General features: G+C 33.2%; 2 protein-coding genes across 9 annotated transcripts in view; one reads left to right on the plus strand and one right to left on the minus strand.

Annotated features, from left to right (window-relative positions):
• Nucleotides 1-23,156, plus strand: part of LOC127152307 (transcription factor 4) — a 180,909-nt gene that overhangs the window by 89,043 nt on the left and 68,710 nt on the right. For all 7 annotated transcript variants that reach the window (XM_051092895.1, XM_051092896.1, XM_051092894.1 and 4 more), the window contains 2 exons: nt 11,954-12,083; nt 12,450-12,499. In XM_051092895.1, coding sequence (XP_050948852.1) covers nt 11,954-12,083; nt 12,450-12,499 — 180 coding nt within the window. The remainder of the gene's footprint in view (nt 1-11,953; nt 12,084-12,449; nt 12,500-23,156) is intronic.
• LOC127152320 (vitelline membrane outer layer protein 1-like) overlaps nt 1-23,156 on the minus strand; it is a 232,385-nt gene that overhangs the window by 6,870 nt on the left and 202,359 nt on the right. The window lies entirely within an intron of this gene.

Below are 23,156 nucleotides of genomic sequence, written 5' to 3' on the forward strand. Positions count from 1 at the left end.
AGGGTTTCAGACAGTGATTGCATTACTGGTTTGGGTCAAGACTACACACACATCTGTCCACTTGTTTCGCCTCATGCGTGAACGCTGATGCTTATTGGCTGACAGTGTTGACCAATCAGAAGATAAAATTAAATGCAAATTTGACTGATTTTACTAATTTTAAAAATACTTTGCATGTATTTTAATCAAATGTAGTAGGCTAATTAAATACTTGTAAATAAACTAATAAACTAGTAAATAATTCAATTTTGTTTGTAATGTTTTAATTTAGCAACACTTTCACGTTCACAGTTCTCTAATGTGAGTTAATGGTCACATGACATACAGATAAATAAATTTTTATATTTTTTAGTAAGTGTAGTGCTTTGTTTTTCATTTAAGTGTATTTTATTTTTCATTCATTTTACATTATCTTTTTGATGTTTTACTTGTTTTTATTTTAAAATTATTTTTTTCATTTTATTTGTGTGATTTACTTTTCAGCTTCTCATCAACTCATTTAAATTGTTTTAATTTTATTTTTTTTTATTTTGCATTTTAATGATTTCATTATTTATTAGCTTCTCATTAACTAGTTTTGTTGATTTCTATTTTAAATCAATGTATTTTCATGTTATTTTTATGAATTCATGAATTTCTTTATTTTTTTAATTAGTTATTTATTTTTTTAATAATTAATTCATTTAAATTAATAATTTTTCATTGTAATGGTTTAATTAATTGTTAGCTTCTCATTAACTCATTTTGATTATATTTATTGTAAATTTTTGTACTTTTGTTATTTTTATGAATTCATTAATTTCTGATCATTTTGCAGCAATTTTGATTGTTTTTTAATTATATTATTTAATGAATGAATGAATTATTATTTTAACTAATAATAATTAATACAATTAATTAAATTAATTAATAATTAATACAGTTATTTTAGAAATTTCTAATTTCTAATATTAGCCTCTCATTATCTCATTTTGATTATTTTTATTGTAAAATTTAGTATTTTTGTAATCCATTCATTTTTGATCAATTTTTGTTTTTAAAATTTTTTAAATTATTTAATTTTTATGAATGAATTATTGTTTATTATTTTAAATAATAGTAATTAATATAATCAATTAAATCTATTAATTAATAATACAGTTATTTTATTATTACATTTTAAGAATTTCATTAATTATTAGCTTCTCTTTAATTCATTTTGATTGTTTTTGTTTTAAAATTAGTTTCCATTTAGATTTCATTACATTTAATTTTTTTAATCCATAGTTCATTTAAATTAATAATTTAAATTTTAATGATTATTTTAAAATCTTGTATTTGTTATTTTTATGAATTCATTCATTTCTAATCATTACTCATCAATTTTGATTGTTTTTGTTTTAAAATTAGTTATTTTGTTTTTATGAATGAATTAATTGTTCATTATTTTAACTAATAATTATTATTACAATTAATTTACTTAACAGTTAATAAAATTATTTTCATTTTACATTTTTAAAAATTCATAAATGATTAGCCTCTCATCAACTCATTTTGATTTTTATTTAAATTTTTTTGTAGCACATTTATTTCTATAGCACATTTCATACACAACGGTAATTAAAAGTACTTTACATGTAAAAGATTTTTTAATAAAATGATAACATATGTATAATAAATAAAAATAGCAATAAAAGCATTAAAAAATGATTAACATTTTATCAAAACATTATGGTTTTAGTTAACTATGATTACCCTGGATGACATTCACGCTCGTGAAGCGTCCAGGTTGTTTTTGACGTGATTCTCGCATCGTTCGCTCTGTTTGACTCGTTTATGATTTGATGTTTAACTTGGGATATTTTTCATTTGAAAAAGCGGTGATTTACACGTTTGCGTGTGTGTGTGAGGACTCTTCGTGTCTCTCTGATATTTAGCTGCTTGTCTGCTCGAGTACTTTTCTCCTTGTTGCACGTCAAAGTGTTAATTGCCCCTTGTTAAAAGCCCCGCTGTAAAAAGGCCCGTGTGTGTGTGTGTGTGTCTCTTCACCTGCCGTCTCTTTGCATCCAATTCCTCTTCCTGTGCTAAAGCTCCGCTAGGTGACGAGAGCCAGAAATCAGTGTGAGGACTCTCACACACACACACACACACACACACATACGCTGGCGGTTATTTTGAGGCTCCGCTAACATCACCTCCACTTTAATGGGTTTACAAATATTCATTTATCCTCGCATTTACCTTTTCATTGCATTTTAGCGCGCAGATAAAAGGCTCTGGATGTCGGCGGCGTCTCTGCGCTCTTCCTGTCTGAGGACGAGTGCGTGATTGAGGCGTCGCGCCAGCGAGAGTGAGACGCGTCAACAGATGCAGACAGGATGAGGAGAGGTGTAGATTTCCTCTCTCCTTCCTCCGTTTGCGAGGTGTTTGTCTCCGAGTGTGAAGCGCTCGTCTTTTGACTGGCCGACGCCGGAGGGTGTGTGATGCGGCGTGTGTCCTGAGCGGAGAGGATTGTGGGTTAGGCCGCATCATTGATGAAATGCTTCTGTCTTCAGGTGTTTGAAGAGTCGTATCACTCACAAGTGGCTCTTTCAGAGATTTTTGGAGTATCAGGTCGTTCGGGATGGAATAATATCATACTGCGTACTGAATACTGTTTAAAAGATGATATAATGTGATACAGTTGCAACATAGTGAGGTCATGTGACATCAGTGTAACATTGTAACATTGTAACAATACGCATTCCAAAAAGTCACATGACCTCACTGCATTTTAATCAGTAATAAGATATTACACAATACAATTACTATTATGTACACAAATGGTACATTTAGAAATATGTATGATAGTATATTCTACCATTTGTAATAATTAACAGGTTATTATTATTGTATGTGACTCTTGATCACAAAACCAGTCATAAGGCACAAAAATTGAGATTTACGCATGAACGGAATAAATAAGCTTTCCATTGATGTATGGTTTGTTAGGATAGGACAATATTTGAAAATCTGGAATCTGAGGGTGCAAAAAAAAAAAAAAAATATTGAGAAAATCGCCTTTAAGGGTTGTCCATGAATGAAGTTCTTAGACATGCACATTACTAATCAAAAATTAAGTTTTGATATATTTACGGTAGTAAATTTACAAAATATCTTCATGGAGCATGATCTTTACTTGATACCCTAATGATTTTTGACATAAAAGAAAAATCGATAATTTTGACCCATACAATGTATTGTTAAATGTATTTTTGTTAATTTCATTAATTTGTTATTTTCATTAATTCATTAATTTCTCATTAATTCATTTTGATTGTTTTTATTTTAAAATTAGTTATTTTTTTTTTTTTTGTTTTTATGAATGAATGAATGAATTGTAAATATTTTAATTATAATGTTTAATTAATTATTAGCTTCTAATGAGCTAATTTGGATTGTTTTTAATTTTTGTTATATTTATGAATTAATCCATTCATCATCATTTCATTTTGATAGTTTTTTTTGTTTAAAAATAGTTATTCTTATTTTATTTTTATGGATTGAATTAATTAATTATTTTTTTTTTAATTTTACATTTTAATGATTTCATTAATTGTTAGCTTCTCATTAATACATTTTAATTGTTTTTATTGTAAAATTATTTGTTTTCATCAACTTCAGAATTTCTGATCAACTCATTTTGACTTTTATTTTAATTTTTTTGGAGCACATTTATATATATAGCACATTTCATACATAATGGCAATTCAAATTACTTTATATATAAAGGGTTTTAAATAATCATAAAATGAGATGTATAAAGATGTATGAAAAAATTAAAATAACAATAAAAGCAATAATAAAATATATATATATATATATATATATATATATATAATTATTATTTTTTTTTTATTTTTTTTCCAAATGTAAACAGTTAAGAATAAAATTATGGTTTAAGTTAACTATAATAACCCTGTATGAAATTCACACACATGAAGCATCCAGGTTTTTGTTTTTGACTTGATTCTTGCATTGTTTGCTCTGTTTGTTTGTTTATTTTATAATAAATAATATATTTATAATTTATGAACACAGCACTATTTGGAATCACATTTAGAATATATTAATTTTTTAGAAAATATTTTCTTTTATTTATCAGTTTATTATTATTATAAATAATATGATTAATGTATCATTTTTATATATACTACCGTTTTGAATATTAAAGATGTTTATGAAAGTCTCTTCTGCTCAAGGCTGCATTTGTTTGATCAAAAATACAGTAAAAATGGTGAAATGGTAAAATAATATTCATTTTTTGAAAAAAAAAAAAGTATGTATTTGAAAATGTAATTTATTTCTGTGATGTAAAGCTGAATTTTCAGCAGGCAGTCTCTGACTTTGTGATCTTAGGAAATGTTTTAAATAGTATGCAGTGTGCAGTAGGCTAGTATTCCATTCTGAGGATGATGATGATGATGAAATGTTCTCACTGCTCTGGAATGCCGTCACACACACACACACACACGCTTCCACAGCACTGAGTAATGAGGCAGTGATGAGAGCGTCCCGCAACGCAGGGGTCAAAGGTCAGAGAACTGTCTCAGCTGCTGCCGAGGAGCCGTGATGACACAGCAGAGACTGTGTGTGTGTGGTGAACTAATCCACCTTTACGCACACAGTCCGAGCTGAATCCCCCGCCGTTACTTCCCAAAACACACACACACACACACGTGTCAGCGCTCTGCAGGAGGAAACTGATGCATGTGAGCGTCTCCTCCAGCCATTAATTATCAGAACACAGAACGGCACACCTGTACACACACATATTCTCAGATGCCTCATGAGTTCAAGTGTCATATACGGTCTCTGACGGTCTGTAACACACCAAAACACAGGAATTATGGAGGAACACGGCTCTTAAAGCATCATTTAAGTTCATCTGCAGCATGCACGTAATGCACTGCTTCACTAGAAACAAAGACGTTTCATTTTACATTTTATAATTCACTCATTTGGATGGAAATATGTCATTTATAGTGCACAGTTTTTGCAAATATTGCAAACAGCTCTTTTATAGGCGATATTATAAGCAACAGTGTTGGCAGTGTTGGAATTGATTTCAGCTTTATGCAAATGGAGAGTCACTTGTTGCACTGACATCCAATGCTTGTGTTCATTTATTTTTATTACGTTTTTTTTCCACTGAAATAAATGTTTCTTCAGTAGGGTAATCTTTATTCATTCATTCGTTCATTTATTTATTCATTAATTCATTCATTGCATTATTTTAGTGTCATGTTTTACTGTTTTTTTGTGTGTATGACACTGTTCACTGAAAATAAAATGTAGATGTAAATGTAAAGTTTGTAGAAAAGTAGACAGTTTTTTTTAAATTAAGAAATTGATAGTAAATTTCACAAACAATAACAAAAAAGCAAGTAACACATTAAATTAAATGTGAAATTTTGAAGTAAAAAAAAAAAATCCCTGACATAATATTTTCTTGTAAAACACTTTTTTATTATTTCTGATGGTTTTCAGCATGTTTTAAAGGCCCCAAAACAGATTTTACTACTTCATTATTCTTTTTATGTGTTCATTTAAATACAGATGTCAATTTAAAAAAGAACGGGTGGGGAAATAATATTAACCAATAATAGCAAAACATAATACTGCATATATATTTAAAATATGTTATTATATAATTTTTTATATGTATTTTTAAACATTTATGTATATATTTATTTTTATTTTTATATTATATTTTTTATTTATTTATTTTTTAATTTAATTTAATTTATTTATTATTATTATTATTATTTTTTATTATTTATTTATTTATTTTATTTATTTATTTTTTTGAGATGACGGAATGTACAGTTCTAGGGGATCTAGGGGACCCAACTTCAGTATCCAGTGTGCTTTGTTTCACTGCACATTTGGGCAGATATAGAGCAGACACAGATCATATGATGTAAGTAAGAAAGACTCTTTAAAGTGGATGCTGATGACGGTGCGGTGGTTTCTCCCGCGGTGCTGCTGTCTCCACTCATTAGCTTCAGGTTTGATCTCTCTCGGTCTCTGGGAAGGAGAGACTTCTGATGTTCTGTGAGTTTGGCTGTAGTTTATCGGCGGGGTGGGCCTCGTCTACGGTGGCCCGCCGTGGCCAAATCTCATGGGCGTCTGCGGGCCGCGAGTCCGAGGGGAACGGGCCCCCCGTGGGTCCGCCAGACCCGCAGACCGCGGGCCATTTAGCATGGACCGACCCGAGGAGATGGATGCTCGCGGGGGTCCTCATTCATCTGCTTCAGGCCTCCTGCTCTTTTTAGCCTCCCTGCTTCCCTCTGCACTCCTTCTTTCACGTGGCCAACATCCATCTCGCTGCTGTGTTTCTCCGACTCGTTCTTTCTACCCAGAAAGTTTTATTGCTCAGAGGCTGCTCTAGCATTTCTCAAGAGACTGTTATTGAAGTGCTTTTGCTAAGAAGTTCATTAGGAGGATTTAGTTGTCTTTTGGGTAAGAGTTTAGAGCTGTAAAACTCAGCTCAGATGATTGAATCATCAGATCCCTTCTGAAACTCTACAGAATTAGATCAGTTCTGTGTCTGTGTGATCTTAGATTCTGTATGATCTTGGTGTGAGACATTGTTGAGATCTCGTCTGAAGCTCAAGGAGACACATCTGAGATTTCTCAGTCTTTATGTCAGACAATTAACTGAGCTCCAAGACACTTGATCTGCGTTTATTCTCTATTTAATCTCATTGTGGTTCAGGATTTGAGACATTAAAGAGTGTCATTTGTGAGAAGTGTTTCTGAAAGTATGAGTTTAGAGTGAGAAATTGTTGAGATCTCTTCTGTGAGATTACAGGAGGTCGTAATGAGAAACATGATGTTTTATACTCTTTTTGATCTTGTTGTATTCTAGGAGAAACATCTGAGACATTAAAGAGATCTCATTTGTGAGATGTTTGTGAGAAATGGTTACTTGTGTCTTGGCAAATAGTGTGAGACATTGTTGAGATCTCTTCTGTGAGATTACAGGAGATTTTTTTCTCACATTTTTCCTCTCTTTTTGATCTTGTTGTGTTCTAGGAGAAACATTTGAGACAAAATAAAGATCTCATTTGTGATTTTAAAAAATCCTATAAGGATATTTTTGATTTGTAATGGCGAACTTTGATACCTTTGCAAATATGAGCTTAATTTGACACTTCATTGTCGTTGAATCACTTTTTAATCTTACAGCATTCTAGGAGAAACATTCAAGACATTAAAGAGATCTCATTTGCAATTTTCATCCTATAATGATGAATCTTTGATATCTTTGCAAATATGAGTTTAGTGTTGAGATCTCTTCTGAAATTCATTTGAGAGTACTGGGGTCATTTCCTCAGGAGATGCATTTGACAAGTTTCTCCAGGAGAAACATTGGAGACATTAAGGAGAACTTATAAGGAGATTTTGTCTGTTACATAATTTGATTTTGATTGCAAACTTTGGTATCTTTGCAAATATGAGCAACTCCAACTAAATTCGCAAAAGCATTCCAGAAGAAACACTCATGTGTGATTTGATTTTGATTTTTGATTGCAAACTTTGGTATCTTCACAAATATGAGCTTAATTTGAGACTCTTCATCACTGTTAATCTCTTTCCATTCTCTGAGAAACATTTGAGACATTCAAGAGATCTCGTGTGTGTGTGTGTGTGTGTGTGTACTTGTTTTTGCTACATAGTGGGGACCAAATGTCCCCACAATGATAGTAAAACCTGAAACCTGCGGTCCCCACAATGTTAAAAAATGATTAAAAATAGTAAATGATGTTTATCTGAAAGTGTAACGATGCAAACATGTTTTCTGTGAGGGCTAGGTTTAGGGTTAGGGTTGGGTTAGGGGATAGACAATATCGTTTGGTCAGTACAAAATCTATAGAAGTCTATGGAAAGTCCCCACAATTCACAAAAACAAACGTGTGTGTGTGTGTGTGTGTGTGTGTGTAACCCAATGAGTTTTTTTTTTTTTGCCTGTACATAATTATTTTTTTTATTTTTGATTGCAAACTTCGATATCTTTGCAAATATGAGCTTAATTTGAGTGTCTTCATTACTGTTGAATCTCTTTGCGTTCTGTGAGAAACATTCGAGATATTGAAGAGATCACATTTTTTTTTTTTTTTTTTTAGGGTTGCAAACTTTGGCATCTTTCCAAATATGAGTGAGACATTGTAAAATTCACAACTCTAATTTCACAACTTCAACTAAATTCACAAATTTAATCTTGTTGCATTCCAGAAGAAGCATCTGAGATTTTTGTCTAATGAGGACATTTAGTCTGTATTTGATTTTTATTTTTGATTGCAAACTTTGGTGTCCGAGCAAATACGAGACATTGGCAAGATCTCTTCTGTGAGATACTGGGATCGTTTTCTCAGATGTTTCTCTTTCGTTTCTCAAAATACTGTGTTATCGATGCACGTTTGTTTAGTGAGATCTAAATGTCTCGCATCTTTTTAATCTCATTGGTTTTATTTTTGGTTGCGAACTTTGTTTGCATGAGTTTATTGTTGAAATTTCTTCTGTGAGTTTTTTGTTTTATCTCTTTGTAATCTCACTGCATTCTAGGAGAAGCGTTAGAGATATCAGCGAGATCTCGGTGGAGCTTCTGCCTCTCTCTCTCTCACTCACTTTCTCGTCTTTTGTCCCATATTTTTGTTTGTTGCACTTTTCCAATTACGTTAATGTCTTCTCGGTTTCTCGCAATCATCATTTGGTGGCCACGCAAGCATGCGCCTGCTGTTATTAATGCGGCCCGGTAATCCTTCACGGGCGTCTTCAGGTGTGTGTCATTTATCTTTGTTAATATTTCCTCTGGATGCCAGCTGGGTACCCGTGCCAGCCGGCTCCGAAACTGGGCATGAGACTCGGCATGCGGAACGCGCCGGGCCGGGCACCGCGGGAGCGCCGGGCTTTCTTCCTCCGCCCGTAGTTGCCGGGCAACGGCGGGCTCGGGAGAAAGCGTCCGTCCCGCGGAAAATGAGACACTTTTGTTTTAGCGTCCCCCCCTTGCGAAAGAAAAAAACCTCCTTAACTGTGAGAGGGGGCGACTTATTTAAGACAAGGACTCTTTTGTTTTAGCCTGTGAAAGGCGGCAGACCCCGCTCTCCTCCGCGGGGAAGCCTGCGACCAGGGGCCGCCACGTAATTGGCCTATTTAGCTTGTTTTGCATGTGAATGCGGCTCTAGTCAAGCATCGCTAAGTCTGTTGTGAGAGCTGCCGTCATTTGAATTCAGCTCAGCGCAAACATTCTCCCTACTTTATCACATCCTCTAATGAGCCCCGGCCCGGGACGTTACCCCCCGAGTGTCCCTAAAAAGTTCGGGAGGAAGTTTACGTTACGTCTCGCACCCGGGGCTCGCGCTCTTCCCGGATCAGACTTCCGAACGCGGGGCAAACGTCCACCCGTTCGCCTCTCTCCTTTCAGCTACCTTTCTTTTCTTCCGTAGAACTCCAGCGAGCGAATGAGCGAATGAGCGAATGAGCGAACGAGCTCTCGTTAACTGGGCTTGATTAGCAGAACAATGTTAACTGAGAACAGTGTAATGATGGGAAGAGTTTGTGCGGGGTAAGTGTGCTCGCTTTGGAGCTTCGCTGGGTCACACACACTTACACTCACACACACGGACAGGGATGCTGGATTACTGTCTGAACTTCCTGAATTTACATAGTTGCATAGAAAAATTGTGGCTTTAATTAGGAAGGTCTTTTATCATTTTAATTAAATCACTTTTTGACATTTTTTGATATTGTGTACAACATTGCATCAGCAAAAGTTATGACATTCCAAGCATCTGTTTGTATATTTCTGTCATTATTTTTAATGCAATTATGAAAGCCGAATTGTTTTTCAAATGTGTAACTTCCATGATCTTAATTAAAGATTTTTTTATTTAGAAATACTGTCCTTTCATACAACATTGCATCACTTTTTTAGCAGAAGTTATGACATTCCATGCACATGTTTGTATATTGATGTAATTATGAAGGTTAAATACTCTTGTCATAACTTTTATAATCCTAATATCATTTTTTTCTAAATATTGTGTGCTTTAATACAACATTGCATCACTATTTCAGCACAAAATTGACATTTCAATCATCACTTTGTATATTTCTGTCATTTTTTGATGAGATTATGAAGGTCAGATTGTCTTTTAAATATCACAATTAAAGACCTTTATTTGATTTTTTTTAACTGTGTGCTTTGATGCAAAATTGCATCACTTATTAGCAAAAAAACAAAATCTTTTTGTGCATTTCTATCATTTTTATGACATTATGACTGATTGTGAATGTCAAATTGTCTTTCAAATGTCACAACTTTTATAATCCCAGTTAAAGTAATTCGTACTTTTTTGAAAACATTGTATGCTTTAATACAACATTGACATTTGAAGCATCTCTTTGTATATTTCTGGCATTTTGTAATGAAATTATGAAGGTCAAATGGTGTTTTAAACATCATAACTTCTATAATTCTAATTAAAGACCTTTATTTTATTTTATTGTTTAATATTGACTGATTTAATGCAACATTGCATCACTTTTTAAACACAAAAGTGTGACATTTCAAGCACCTTTTTGTGCATTTCTATCAATTTTAATGACATTATGACTAATTGTGAAGGTCAAATTATATTTCAAATATCACACCATTTATAATCCCAGGTAAAGACATTTGTACTTTTTAAAATGTTGTATGCTTTAATACAACATTACATTACTTTCCAGCACAAAATTGACATTTGAAGCATCTGTTTGTATATTTCTGTCATTTTTTGATGAGTTTAAATATCTCAACTTCTATAATCCCAATTAAAGGCCTTTATTTGAATTTTTTAAATATTGAGTGCTTTAATGCAACATTGCATCACTTTTTAAATACAAATTTGTGACATTTTCAAGCATCTTTTTGTGCATTTCTATACTTTTTAATGAAATTATGACTAATTGTGAAGGTCAAGTTATCTTTCAAATATCACAACTTTTATAAGACATTTGTTCTTTTTAAAATATTGTATGCTTTAATACAACATTGCATTACTCTCTAGCACAAAATTGACATTTGAAGCATCTCTTTGTATATTTCTGTGCGTTTTGTAATGAAATTATGAAGGTCAAATGGTGTTTTAAACATCACAACTTCTATAAACCTAATTAAAGGCCTTTATTTTGAAAATATTGTATGCTTTAATCCAACATTGCATCACTGTTTAGCAAACAAATATGGAATTGCAATCATCTTGATGTACATTTCTATACATTTAATGAAATTATGACTAATTATTAAGGTCAAATTGTCTTTTATAATTGCAATTAAAGGCTTTTTAAATACTGTGTGCTTTAACACAACCATGCATGACTTTTCAAGCATCTGTTTTTTTGTATATTTCGGTCATTTTTGTTTAAATTCTGAAAGTCATATTATCTTTTAAACTAAAACCTTTTTTAAACATTGTGTTTAATACATCATTGCATTATGTTTTTAGCATGGAATTGACATTTCAAGCATCTGTGGCTTTAATTATTAAGCTCAAATTGGCATTTTTACTTATTGTGTGTTAAATACATTATTGCAGCACAAAATGTTGTCATTTTTTGATATTTTATGCTGGAGAAGTTTCACAGATGATGTAAGGGAAACACTGTCGACTGTTTTGTTGGCACAGCAAATGTATTTATATATTCCCAAGATTTTTTTTAGCTTTTTTATTTACTCATCTAATATCTGCGTAATCTGTGTTTCTGTCTTGAAAATGTTAAGAAGCGCTCTGATGTTTTCTGTTTGAGCCTCTGACGTCTTTCTCTGCTTGTGTTTAACTTCAGGAATGTGTGGCGTCTTTCTTTTTTAATTTAATCGTGTCCTCGCGGTGCGTTTTAACCTAATCGAGTGTCTCTAATGTATCTGTCTGCCTGTGTTTTTGTCCAGTCGAGTCTCATGGGAGGCGAGGTGGGGATGGTCAGTCCGGAGACGGTGTCGCCCACCAAACTGGGCTCGCAGTATTACCAGCATTACGCAGGAAACCCGCGCCGACGAGCCCTTCACAGCGACTCCATGGGTGAGCCTTCATCACCAAGTCCTTGCGTTTGTTTCATCACGTTAGAGTCTTCAAGAACACATTTTCGTTTGTTATTTTTTAATCTGTTCTGTCAGAAAGCGCTCGCCGTGATTATTGATTTTCTCTTTTTTTGTGTCTTAAAAGACCTTTATATGTGTTTTCCTAACAATGCATCAACCCTCAGGCCTTGAGGTGCCAACTTTCAATAGGTGTCAACCTTCAGGGCAAATCGCACACGCTTTTATTTCTGTCAGAAACACACCGACTGTCTGTCACATGCTGAACTGTTTCATTGTTGCAACTTCTGTCATCGTTTGCTCAATCAGTCATGTTAAACATCTTATCTCTTTTTGTTTTTTTTTTTAGAAGTCCAGACGAAAAAGGTTCGGAAAGTTCCTCCCGGATTGCCCTCCTCAGTAAGTCAGCGTTTTACGCACGTTTTTCACCTGAAAAGTTTCCGTCAGTCACACAAAAAGCACGATCGGAGCTTTAACTCTCCAGTCAAAAGGCAGCGAGGCCGCACAATAGCGTGTGAGTGCGTATTGTGTGTCGCGTGAGGCCCGGTCGCGGCGGACGGGCCGTTTAATGCGCCGCTAATGACGCTGGAATGTCCGCGCGCAGAGCAGACGCCCCCGCGGGACGTCCTGACGGTATTGTGCTGTAGTTCTTTAAGAGGCAAGACAGAAAGAGGCGCGCTATAATGGAGTCCTGATGGGACGCTTTTCAAACACGGCCGGCGGCTCGTCTCTGTGAAGGTGATCGCGGCCGAGTCCCGCGCAGGTCCGACGTGTGTTGCTCCGACGCAGGTGTTTCTGACACGGGAAACACTTTCAGCCTCATGTGACTCATTAATGCCACATACGGCGCCGACGCACGCCTGTGTTTGAGCCCGTTTGGATGTTCGCATACGAATGCCATTAGACATGCTTACACACACTTTGTGTGTGTGTGTGTGTTCAGTGTGTTCAGTGTGGAAAACGGCTTTCAGTGTCGTGTTTGTTGACATCAGAAATGTAATAATAATCATTATTACTGCTATTTTTATTATTATTAAATATTGTAAATAATAAATTGCAATTTTAAAATGTTTGCAAATATTAAGTTCATCATATAATAATTATTTTATGTCAAATAATATTTTCATAAATAATAATTGTTTTTTTAATAATTAATAATTATTATTTACAATTAATTTAAATAAAAAATATTATAATACTTTTACTTCATATTAAATGATATCTTATGACAGTATTATATTTATCAAACTTTGTACTGATTTTACATAGCAAATGTTTGAGATTTTCTCATTTTTTAAGCAGGAATAGCTGTTTACTAATTTAACTGCGTATATTATTCATTTAGAAAAATTAACATTTTATGAAATCCATTTAGAAATCTGTTCCCTTTATTTAAAAAAATGTACTAAGTTGTTTTTATATACAGAGAGGTGATTTGCACAAATGCAAGTGTTTCATATTTATTCTTAACATTTAGCAAATGCTATCTGTGTTGTATTAATTGCATTTATTGCTGTGCGTTTTTAAGATGTTAGTACAGCTGTGTTTTTGCAATGTTTCTGAAGATCATTTAATTCAGTGTCTGTGCACAGGATCTTTGTTCATGTTGAGTTGCATTTATTGGGTTTGTGGTTGATTCTGTTTTTGTCACTCACTTTGTTCAGTAAGACACCAGCAGCTTTAGAGTAAAAATAAACCTGCTGAAGGAGAAAATGCAGCTCAAGAAATTTTCGATATGATGATCTCTGTGGATTAATATCACAGCTGTTTCCGATTCCACTAAATGTGAAAGAATGACCGCCGAACTGTGAAAGAATGGTGTTATAGCTACATAAATCATGGATTATTTGTTGTTTTTTATAATGCATGTGCTGTACACATTTTTTTGCATGAGCAAAAATGTTGTGCATGGTTTTCCATGATTTTAACATGATCTCATTGCGTTTCATCCGCTTAGATCAGGACACATCCACAACGTTCTCCTGTTTCTGCTCGTCTGCGCTCACATCGGATTGTTTAAAGTATACAGCGTTAATTAAATTAAGTTTGGTCTAGCAGAATGCTCAGTTGGGACGTGATCTCTCCGGCGGGCGGCACGGATCCATTTCCTGAGCTTTTCCTCCCCCTTCAGGCAGTAAACGGCACTGCGCCGTGAGTTTAGGTCTTGTTGACTGACACTCCTTCAGCTTGCTTCTGAATCTTTTTTAAAATATTAAGTCTGATTTGGAAATGCATTTTTAGGCATAATTATTCAGCACTCACGTCTCTTTGTTATACGATCACGTGTCTGTTGATTCGCCGGACGGAGTGTTTCTCCTGTGCTGAGAGCGAGTGTGGAGTGTTATGGACGGATGTTGGAGTGTTTGTGGTGATGTTGTTGTTTTATAAAGATGAATCGTCCGTCTGCGTGTTTTAATAAGCCGGAACAGCGCAGGTTTATGGCAGTAAACACACTTTAGTGTTTTTTAATTGTGCTCTTGTGGTTTCCGACGCCATGCAAGAGCATATGCCCCACAATGACATCTACAGACAATAGAGCCATACGAGACCAGAGCCTTATGTGTGTGAACTTCATTGTGCATGTGGTGTTTTAAATGAACAAGTTCAGCACAACACTGATTTCGTAATATTATTAGATATGACATCATATTTCATTGTTGTATTCAAGATAAGAACTCTATGCATTAGCTTCAACATTTTAACTTTATTCTCATTGGTTAAAGCCAATGTCATTTGAGTCAGAAATAGTTCCACTAATCTGAATTTATTTATACATATGAAAAGGGTGAATGTAATAAAAACAAGTCATATTTTAACCAAAATTCAAAAGAAATAAATAAGAGATTGTATTTTGCATTACGAAAATGATGCCTGATTTTGGGGTAATTTTTTTTTATTATTATTAAATTAATTTCATGGCAATTAAATGTTTTCTTTTTCATTAATTCAAGGTTTTCCTCTTTTTTTTTTTTTTAATTCTCACTGTTTTCTATCAAGATCCTCATTTGTGTACTTAGATTATTTTTTTATATTTAAATAAGTTAATAATAAATGATACATATATAATATTTATTTAAAAAAATATATATAATTCATAAATAAATTAAATATATTAAAACAAAAGATACTAACGTGATCTAAAAATGCTTTATAATTAAATGTTAATATGTTGTTTCTCTGCATTTCCATAATGAGAATTCAGGGTAAAAATGTGCTTGTTTCAATGCAGCAAAAAATAAATAAATAAATAAATAAATAAAAAAATGCAGGTTTACTTGTTTACAGGGCCAAAGCACATTAATAAACGTGACTGAAAATGTGCCAGAATTAGCCAAAAAGGCTATTTTTTATCTGTAGACCCTTAACAGAATGTTAAAAAGTCACCCTAAAAACAAAAACAGAGCATACACACCTACAAAGAAAAAGTAAAAAATACTGAAAAAATACAAATACATAAATGCACAATAAAAATCACTACTAAAATACAAATATAAGTAATAATCTAGACAAAATAAAACATAGTGAATCATTATTAGTAGTAATTTGGCAGAACATTTTAATAGGTTTAATTCTTTTAGCTAAATGTAATTTCTTATTTCTCTTTTTATTGCTTTTGAGGTGAAATATGGAATGGACATGTTCTTGACAGGTTTTGTGCAAGTCACCATAAGGTTTAATGTGATTTTAGCCGTTCTCGTCGGCAAATACAGATTCTCATAAGGGATTGGGTCTGTAGTGTCACTTGACATCAGCAAACCCCCAAAAAACACCAACATTAGCCACTGAAACGCAAATGAAGCTTGTTTCTGTTGCTGATGCTCTTGTTGAAGGCAGCGATGAGAACGGGAGTGATGGGAGGGGGGTTTCAGGTGGGTCTCCATGGCGACGGGTTGAGTGACAGGTAGCGGACGGAGCAGCGTGCAGACGGAGGTAAGACTTTGGCCGCGGCCCAAAACTCAGCGAAAGAAAGAAACAGCCTCCCGCACCAGCTGTCGACAGCGTTTTTGTTGGAACCCGAGTGTGAGAACCCTGTTTAAAGCCGACTGAGTGTGTGTGTGTGTGTGTGTGTGTGTTAACCCTGCAGAACCTCGCCGTTTTGGACTACATCTTAATGAACATGTGCTTGATTTCCTGTGCGAGATTTGTGAATTATTAGCGAACAATCGAGTGTCATTTGCTGGTTTCCTGCAGCTATGTTCCACTGACACAGATGAAGTCTATTTCGTGATCATAAAGAATTTAAAAAGGGGGAAATTACTAATTTCAGCATGATCTCGTAAGTTTAATTAGTGTTTGAGACTCGTAAAGGAATAATTCACACAAAAATGAACATTCTGTCATCATTTACTAACCCTCAAAACCCTTATGACCTGCTTTCTTTTGTGTATCACAAAAGGAGATATTTAGCAGAATGTAAATGCTGCACTTTTCCATATAGTGAATATGGATGTGAAAGGAGGCATTTGAGCTCCAAAAATGATGAAAAGTGTCATAAAATCTGTTTAATTTATGAGTTTTTCTCCTGTATATTACAAAAGGAGATATTTTGGAGAATGTGCGCAGTGCACTTTTACCATATTGTGAATATGCATGTGAAAGGAACCATTTAAGCTCCAAAAATGATGAAAAGAGTCATAAAATCTGTTTAATTCGTGAGTTTTTCTCCTGTATATTACAAAAGGAGATATTTAGGAGAATGTGCACATTGCAGTTTTACCATATAGTGAATATAGATGTGAAAGAAGCCATTTGAGCTCCAAAAATGATGAAAAGCATCATAAAATCTGTTTAATTTGTGAGTTTTTCTTCTGTATATCACAAAAGGGGATATTTAGAAGAATGTGCATGCTGCAGTTTTATCATATAGTGAATATGCATGTGAAAGAAGCCTATTTGAGTTCCGAAAATGATGAAAAGCATCATAAAATCTGCTTAATTTGTGAGTTTTTCTTCTGTATATCATAAAAGGGGATGTTTAGGAGAATGTGCATGCTGCACTTTTATCATATAGTGAATATGGATGTGTAAAAGAGGCATTTAAGCATCAAAAATGACAATAATCACTATAAAATCAGTCCATCTGGACTATATTCCAAGTCTGTTCCTCAGACAAAATGATCATACGATTTCTGAATAGTAAATTTAATATATTTTCCATATAGTGAATATGGATGTGAATGGCGTCATTTGAGCTTTGGAAATGGACAAAAAGCATAATTATAGTATGAGTTCAGCAGAATTAAATGGACAGCTGTTATGATGATTTTATGGTGCTTTTTTTGTCATTTTTGAAGCTCATGCTTGCATTTGCATGCACTTTCATTGTATGGAAAAGAGAAGTGTGTACATTCTGATAAATGTCTACTTTTACGTTATACAGATGAAAGAACTCATTTAGTTTCGGATCAACATTGAGGGTGAATAAATGATCGTTTTCAGCTGTATATGTGAATTTTTGTGGGTTTCGGAGTCGTTGCATTTTTGCGTTTGGTTTTCAGACTGCGATACATCAGGGAAATGGATAAATGGTCGTGTAAATGTGTAAATAAACAGCAGTACGTCGTCTTCTCCCCCCGATTCACCTGTCAGCCCGTCCAGGAAAGAGAAGCAGAGAGAATGTAGCAGTAAATGATCTCATGGTGGGTTTTTTTGGTCCTTTTTTTTTTAGCGAGTGGAAAGAAATAACAGAAACAGCTGCGTGTGTCTGGCTGCGGCCCAGCGGTGCTGGTGCGACGTTTGAGAAAAATCCTCCATATGAAATAAACGGTCAGATTTTATTCAGTCCTGCCAAAAAAACCAAGACGTGAACATATCAGAGCCACGTCCCCGTGTCGCTTCGTTCGGCGAGGAAAAAGGCCAGGGACGTGTTTCTGAAAGGCTTCTGTGTCGTCTATAAATAGAGATTTGTTTTTTTGAGGCGCAGTGATTTTAACGGCAGTCACGGGCAGCTGGATTTCTTCTCTTGAGATCTTTAACGGAGAAACATATTCACGATTTTCTCCACCGTAACACGACAACACACCTGCTGACAGAGTCTTGTTTTGCTTTTCCTAAAATGTTCTCAGATTTGCAAGATATCACATATCAAGTTTGCATTTGCAAATGTCAGAGATATGTTTTGCATGCATGCATATCCTAATATTTTTACTTGCATGAATATATTTGACTTGCATGATTAAATTTTTTTTATTTGACATTCTATTTTTTGTTTGCATATTTCTTTACTTGACTTGCTTATTCTATTTTTTACTTGCATTATTATTCTAAGATTTTTTATTTGCATGAAAATTCACATTTTTACTTGCATGATTTTTTTTTTTACATGCATTAATATTCTAAGATTTTTTTATTTGCATGCATATTCTTAATTTTTTAATTGCATAAATATTTTAATTTTTTACTTGCATTAAAATTCTAATATTTTTCTACTTGTATGAATAGTCTTATTTTTACTTGCATTAATATTCTGTGTTTTTTTTATTTGCATAAATATTCTATTTTTTAATTGCATGAATATTTTTTTTAATTCGTTATATTGGGTATATTCTAATATCTCTGACGCAGTTCATCTGATTTTTTTTATATTAAATTTATATGTTGTCCACATACATTTTATGCAGTTGTTTCCTCATTACATCTATTTTTATTTCTCCTCAGAAATTTGAGAATACTGGTACTAAAATGACGTCTGACGTCTCCTGAGCTTTGAAGGAGAAACCTCTAAGCGATATTATTTTCCTGTGTCTGTCATCAAATTCTTTCCACATTCTCTTCCTCAGTTTTTCCTCTTTCTCATCCCTCCATCCTCTCCTCCAGCACAGCATCTGTTTCTCTCTTCACCTCCGCGGCGGCCATTTCATGTTGATGTCTTGAGCGGCGCTCGATCGTTCGGCCCTGTTTGTTTGCGCTGTTTACAGAGAACTTTTGTTTGGTGCCGTCAGCTCAGATAAAGCCGTCTCTCTCTCTTTCTCTCTCTCTCTCTCTCAGACGTTCCCAACATTCCTGTCAGGAAATATTTGGCTGGAAACAGCAGAAAGAATCAAACTGCACATCCATGAGAGCAGTTGAATTTGTGTTTGCCGATCACCGATGTGACCGTTTCTGATCAAATTCACAGGATTTTGTTTTGTGTGATGACAGTTTTTTTGGATAAATTTGCTAAAAATCTGATTTTTTGTGCGTTCGTCTGCATTTTATGATCAGAAATCCTTCAGTTGGAACTGTTTTATCATGTATTTATCATTTATTTTACAGTGGAAGTGAAAAGAGGTTTAATTTGAGCTTCAAAAATGACAAAGCACCAAAAAACCAGTCCATAGATGTCAGCTCTTTTGAAGTCTGTTTCTCAGACAAATTTATAATACAACTTCTGATGACTTGGAATACAGTAAAAAAGATATATTTTTTAATATAGTGAATATGCATATGAATGGAGGCACTTAAAATCCAAAAAGAACAAAAAAGCTTCATAAATGCATCAAATTCACAGGATTTTGTTTGTAAAATGTTTTGTTAAATGACATTTTTTTTTTTATTCCTGAGAAGTTTCATGGATATATTTAGTAAAAATCAGATTATTAATATGCATTTGCAGATGTTTTATCTGCGTTTTATGATCAGCAATCATTCAGGTGGAATTTTTAGAGTTGAAACTCTGTTTTATGATCGTATTTTTTTCGTCATATAGTAAAGTGAGTGTGAATTAAGGCATTTAAGCTTCAAAAATGACAAACATGCATCATATAAGCATCATTTTCACAGGATTTTATTTTAAAAATCTTTTGGGAAATGACCATTTTTATTCTTGAGAAATTTCACAGGTGGATTTCTTAAAATCTGATTATTAATATGCGTTTACAGGTGTTTTATCTGCAATTTATGATCAGGAATCATTTAGGTAGAATTTATAGAGTTGAAACTGATTTATAATCATATTTTTAGCCACTTTTCTATATAGTAAAGTGGATGTGAATTAAGGCATTTAAGCATCAAAAATGACAAAAAATGCATCAAATATGCATCATTTTCACAGGATTTTATTTTAAAAAATCTTTTAAGAAATGACTATTTTTATTCTTGTGACGTTTCACAGGTAGATTTCTTAAAATCATATTATTAATGTGCATTTGCAGGTGTTTTATCTGCATTTTATGATCAGGAATCATTCAGGTGGAATTTATAGAGCTGAAACTGATTTATAATCATATTTCTATCCACTTTTCTATATAGTAAAGTGGATGTGAATTAAGGCATTTAAGCTCCAAAAAACATTTTTACAGAATTTTGTTTTAAAAATCTTCATTTTTATTCTTCTTCTTATTCTTGAAGTTTCACAGGTAGATTTTTTTCCCAATCTGATTATTAATGTGCGTTTGCAGGTGTTCTATCTGCATTTTATAACTGTAAAACATCCATTTGAGACTATTGAGTTGAAACTGTTTTCTAATCATATTTTATGTTTACTATGAATCTCAACATCACTGAAATGTTGTTTTTATATTAAATGTTAATGCCTTACAAATCAACCTCTGCTTTTTATCATGATAAAACATGAATCATATGTTCACTTTAGTTTAAAAAAATCGAGGTACAGAACATAATCTTGAAGTAATCAAACTATTTTTATAAAACAGATTCTAATTTTCAATTCTGATTGGACGAGCCACATCATAATGTTGATAAACGCACTTCTGTGACTCAGATTCCATATAGTAATCAAACCAGGAAAACTGTGTGTGTGTGTGTGTGTGTTAAAGCTCAGATGAGATCCAGGAGAGAATTATATGAACCAGGTCCAGTGGACTGTGTGTTTTCCATTGAGCAATGCACAGAGGAAATGAAGTCAGTTTCCTGTGTGTGTGTGTGTGTGTGTGTGTGTGTGTGATCTCAGCTCCAGCTTCAGAACCGATGTGGAATGTTCTCCGCACATCTTTGCCAAATCACTGTCCGTTTCTGCACATTTATTTCTATGTGAAACAGAATCGGCGTTGATATCGATCATAGAAATATCATAATTGATTTTAAGGTGATGATGTGCCTGGTAATTGGCTGAAACACAGTTTTTAAAACATCAGTCCATTTTGGACAAATTTATCTGTGTTAAAGTTTATTTTATTACCCCGTGGGTTTGGCTTCAGCAGGAACAGATGAGCGTGTGTGTTCATATACAACACAGATGAAATGCATTTTATGTTTTGCATTTTATACGATCTATGATTGAACTTAGTCAACATGAAAACAAAATTGACTGAAATTACCAAAAAATAATAATATTAATTGTTTGCATGGATATATATTTTTTTTTTACTTTGACATATTCAGTTTTTTTTTTTTTACTTGAATTTTTTACTTTTTTGTGAAAATGTTCATTTTTTTTCAACTTCCATTAATATTCTAATATTTTTATTTGCATGGATATTCTTTTTTTTTTTTTTTTTACTTGACATATTCTGTTTTTTTTTAACTTATTTTTTTTTTTACTTTTTTGCATGAATATTCTCATATTTTTTACTTCCATTAATATTCTAATATTTTTATTTGCATGGATTTTTTTTTTTTTTTACTTGACATATTCTGTTTTTTGAATATTCTCATATTTTTAACTTGCATTAATATTCTGATATTTTCAACTTCCATTAATATTCTAATATTTTTATTTGCATTATTAGTCAGGTTTTTTTGTTTTGTTTTGTTTTTTTGTTTGTTTGTTTGTTTGTTTTTTTTTACTTTACATATTCTGTTTGTTTTTTTTTACTTGAATTTTTCTTTTACTTTTTGCATGAATATTCTCAAATTTTTTAACTTGCATTAAATTCTTTTTTATTTGTATGAATATTCTTATATATTTGATGCAGCTGTAAACCCGTATTTTGTTCGTAAGATCCCATCTCTCTTTATTTTGAAGCTCAGAGCAGACAGGTAATGTATTTAGTCTCGTTTTTGCCCTATTTTATTCGTCTGGGGTATGAAGCTGCAGAGGAGGACACTGCCCCAGGTGTCCCAGCATGCACTGGGGGAGAACAGGGCCAAAACTGCTGACGGCCGCAGCTGTAGAGAGAGAAACGGTTCATATCAGCTAAACCCTAAACCCATGAGCACCATCTCCCCTCATGACAGGAGCTGCATCAGCTAATGAATGCTGGGAAAGCGACACGCGCAGCTACTGTTTGTGTAGAGCGACCTCGCAGACCTCACGCTATTGCTCAGATGTTGCTCTTTTGGAGCTCAGGAGACTCAGATGTTGTACTTTCAATTTCTCAAGGGAGACAGAAACAGACAGAAATGAGTCAGTAGTTGATTTGATGGGAGATGTTTGAGTCTGTATTGAGAGCGCTGACTTTTGATCGACTTTGTTGAGAGCATTTCTAAAGGAAGGCGCATGTATGGAAGCCCATTTCTGCCACATAAAGAAAAACATGCTTTAGTAAAACATCATTGTAACAGAGAAATGAACATATATGAAAATGACTAAATTATAAATGCAATTTTTTTGCAATCTTTGTTTTCATCATTTATTTCTTTGATTATTTTGATCATTTGTTTGTCACTGGTCACATTTTATCTCATAATTTTGACTTTTCATATCATAATTTTCACATACATACTATCTCATAACTGACTTTTTATCTCAGTTTTGTCTTTTTTCTCATGATTAGGCATTTTATCTCAATTATCACTTACTATTTTATCATTTTGACTTATGACATGATTTTTATAATTTTATAATTTTGACTTCAGTATCTTCAGACAAAAATGTCTGATGTAAAAAGTCTAAATTATGAGATACTAAATCATAATTATGAGATAAAATTTATAATTATGACAGTCATAATCATGACATGATGTAAGTCAAATTATGATAAAATGTTAATAATTATGATAAAAAGTTACGTCTCACATGAAAGCCAAAATTATGAGATATTAAGACATAATTATGAGATAAATCATAACTACCACATGTAAAGTAAAAATCATGATATAAAATCAAATTTATGACATAAAGTCAAAATTATGAGAGTAATGACAAAGGGCTAGACATAAAAGTCAAAATTATGAG

Source organism: Labeo rohita, chromosome 21 (assembly GCF_022985175.1).
Source record: "Labeo rohita strain BAU-BD-2019 chromosome 21, IGBB_LRoh.1.0, whole genome shotgun sequence".
Lineage (NCBI taxonomy): Eukaryota > Metazoa > Chordata > Actinopteri > Cypriniformes > Cyprinidae > Labeo > Labeo rohita.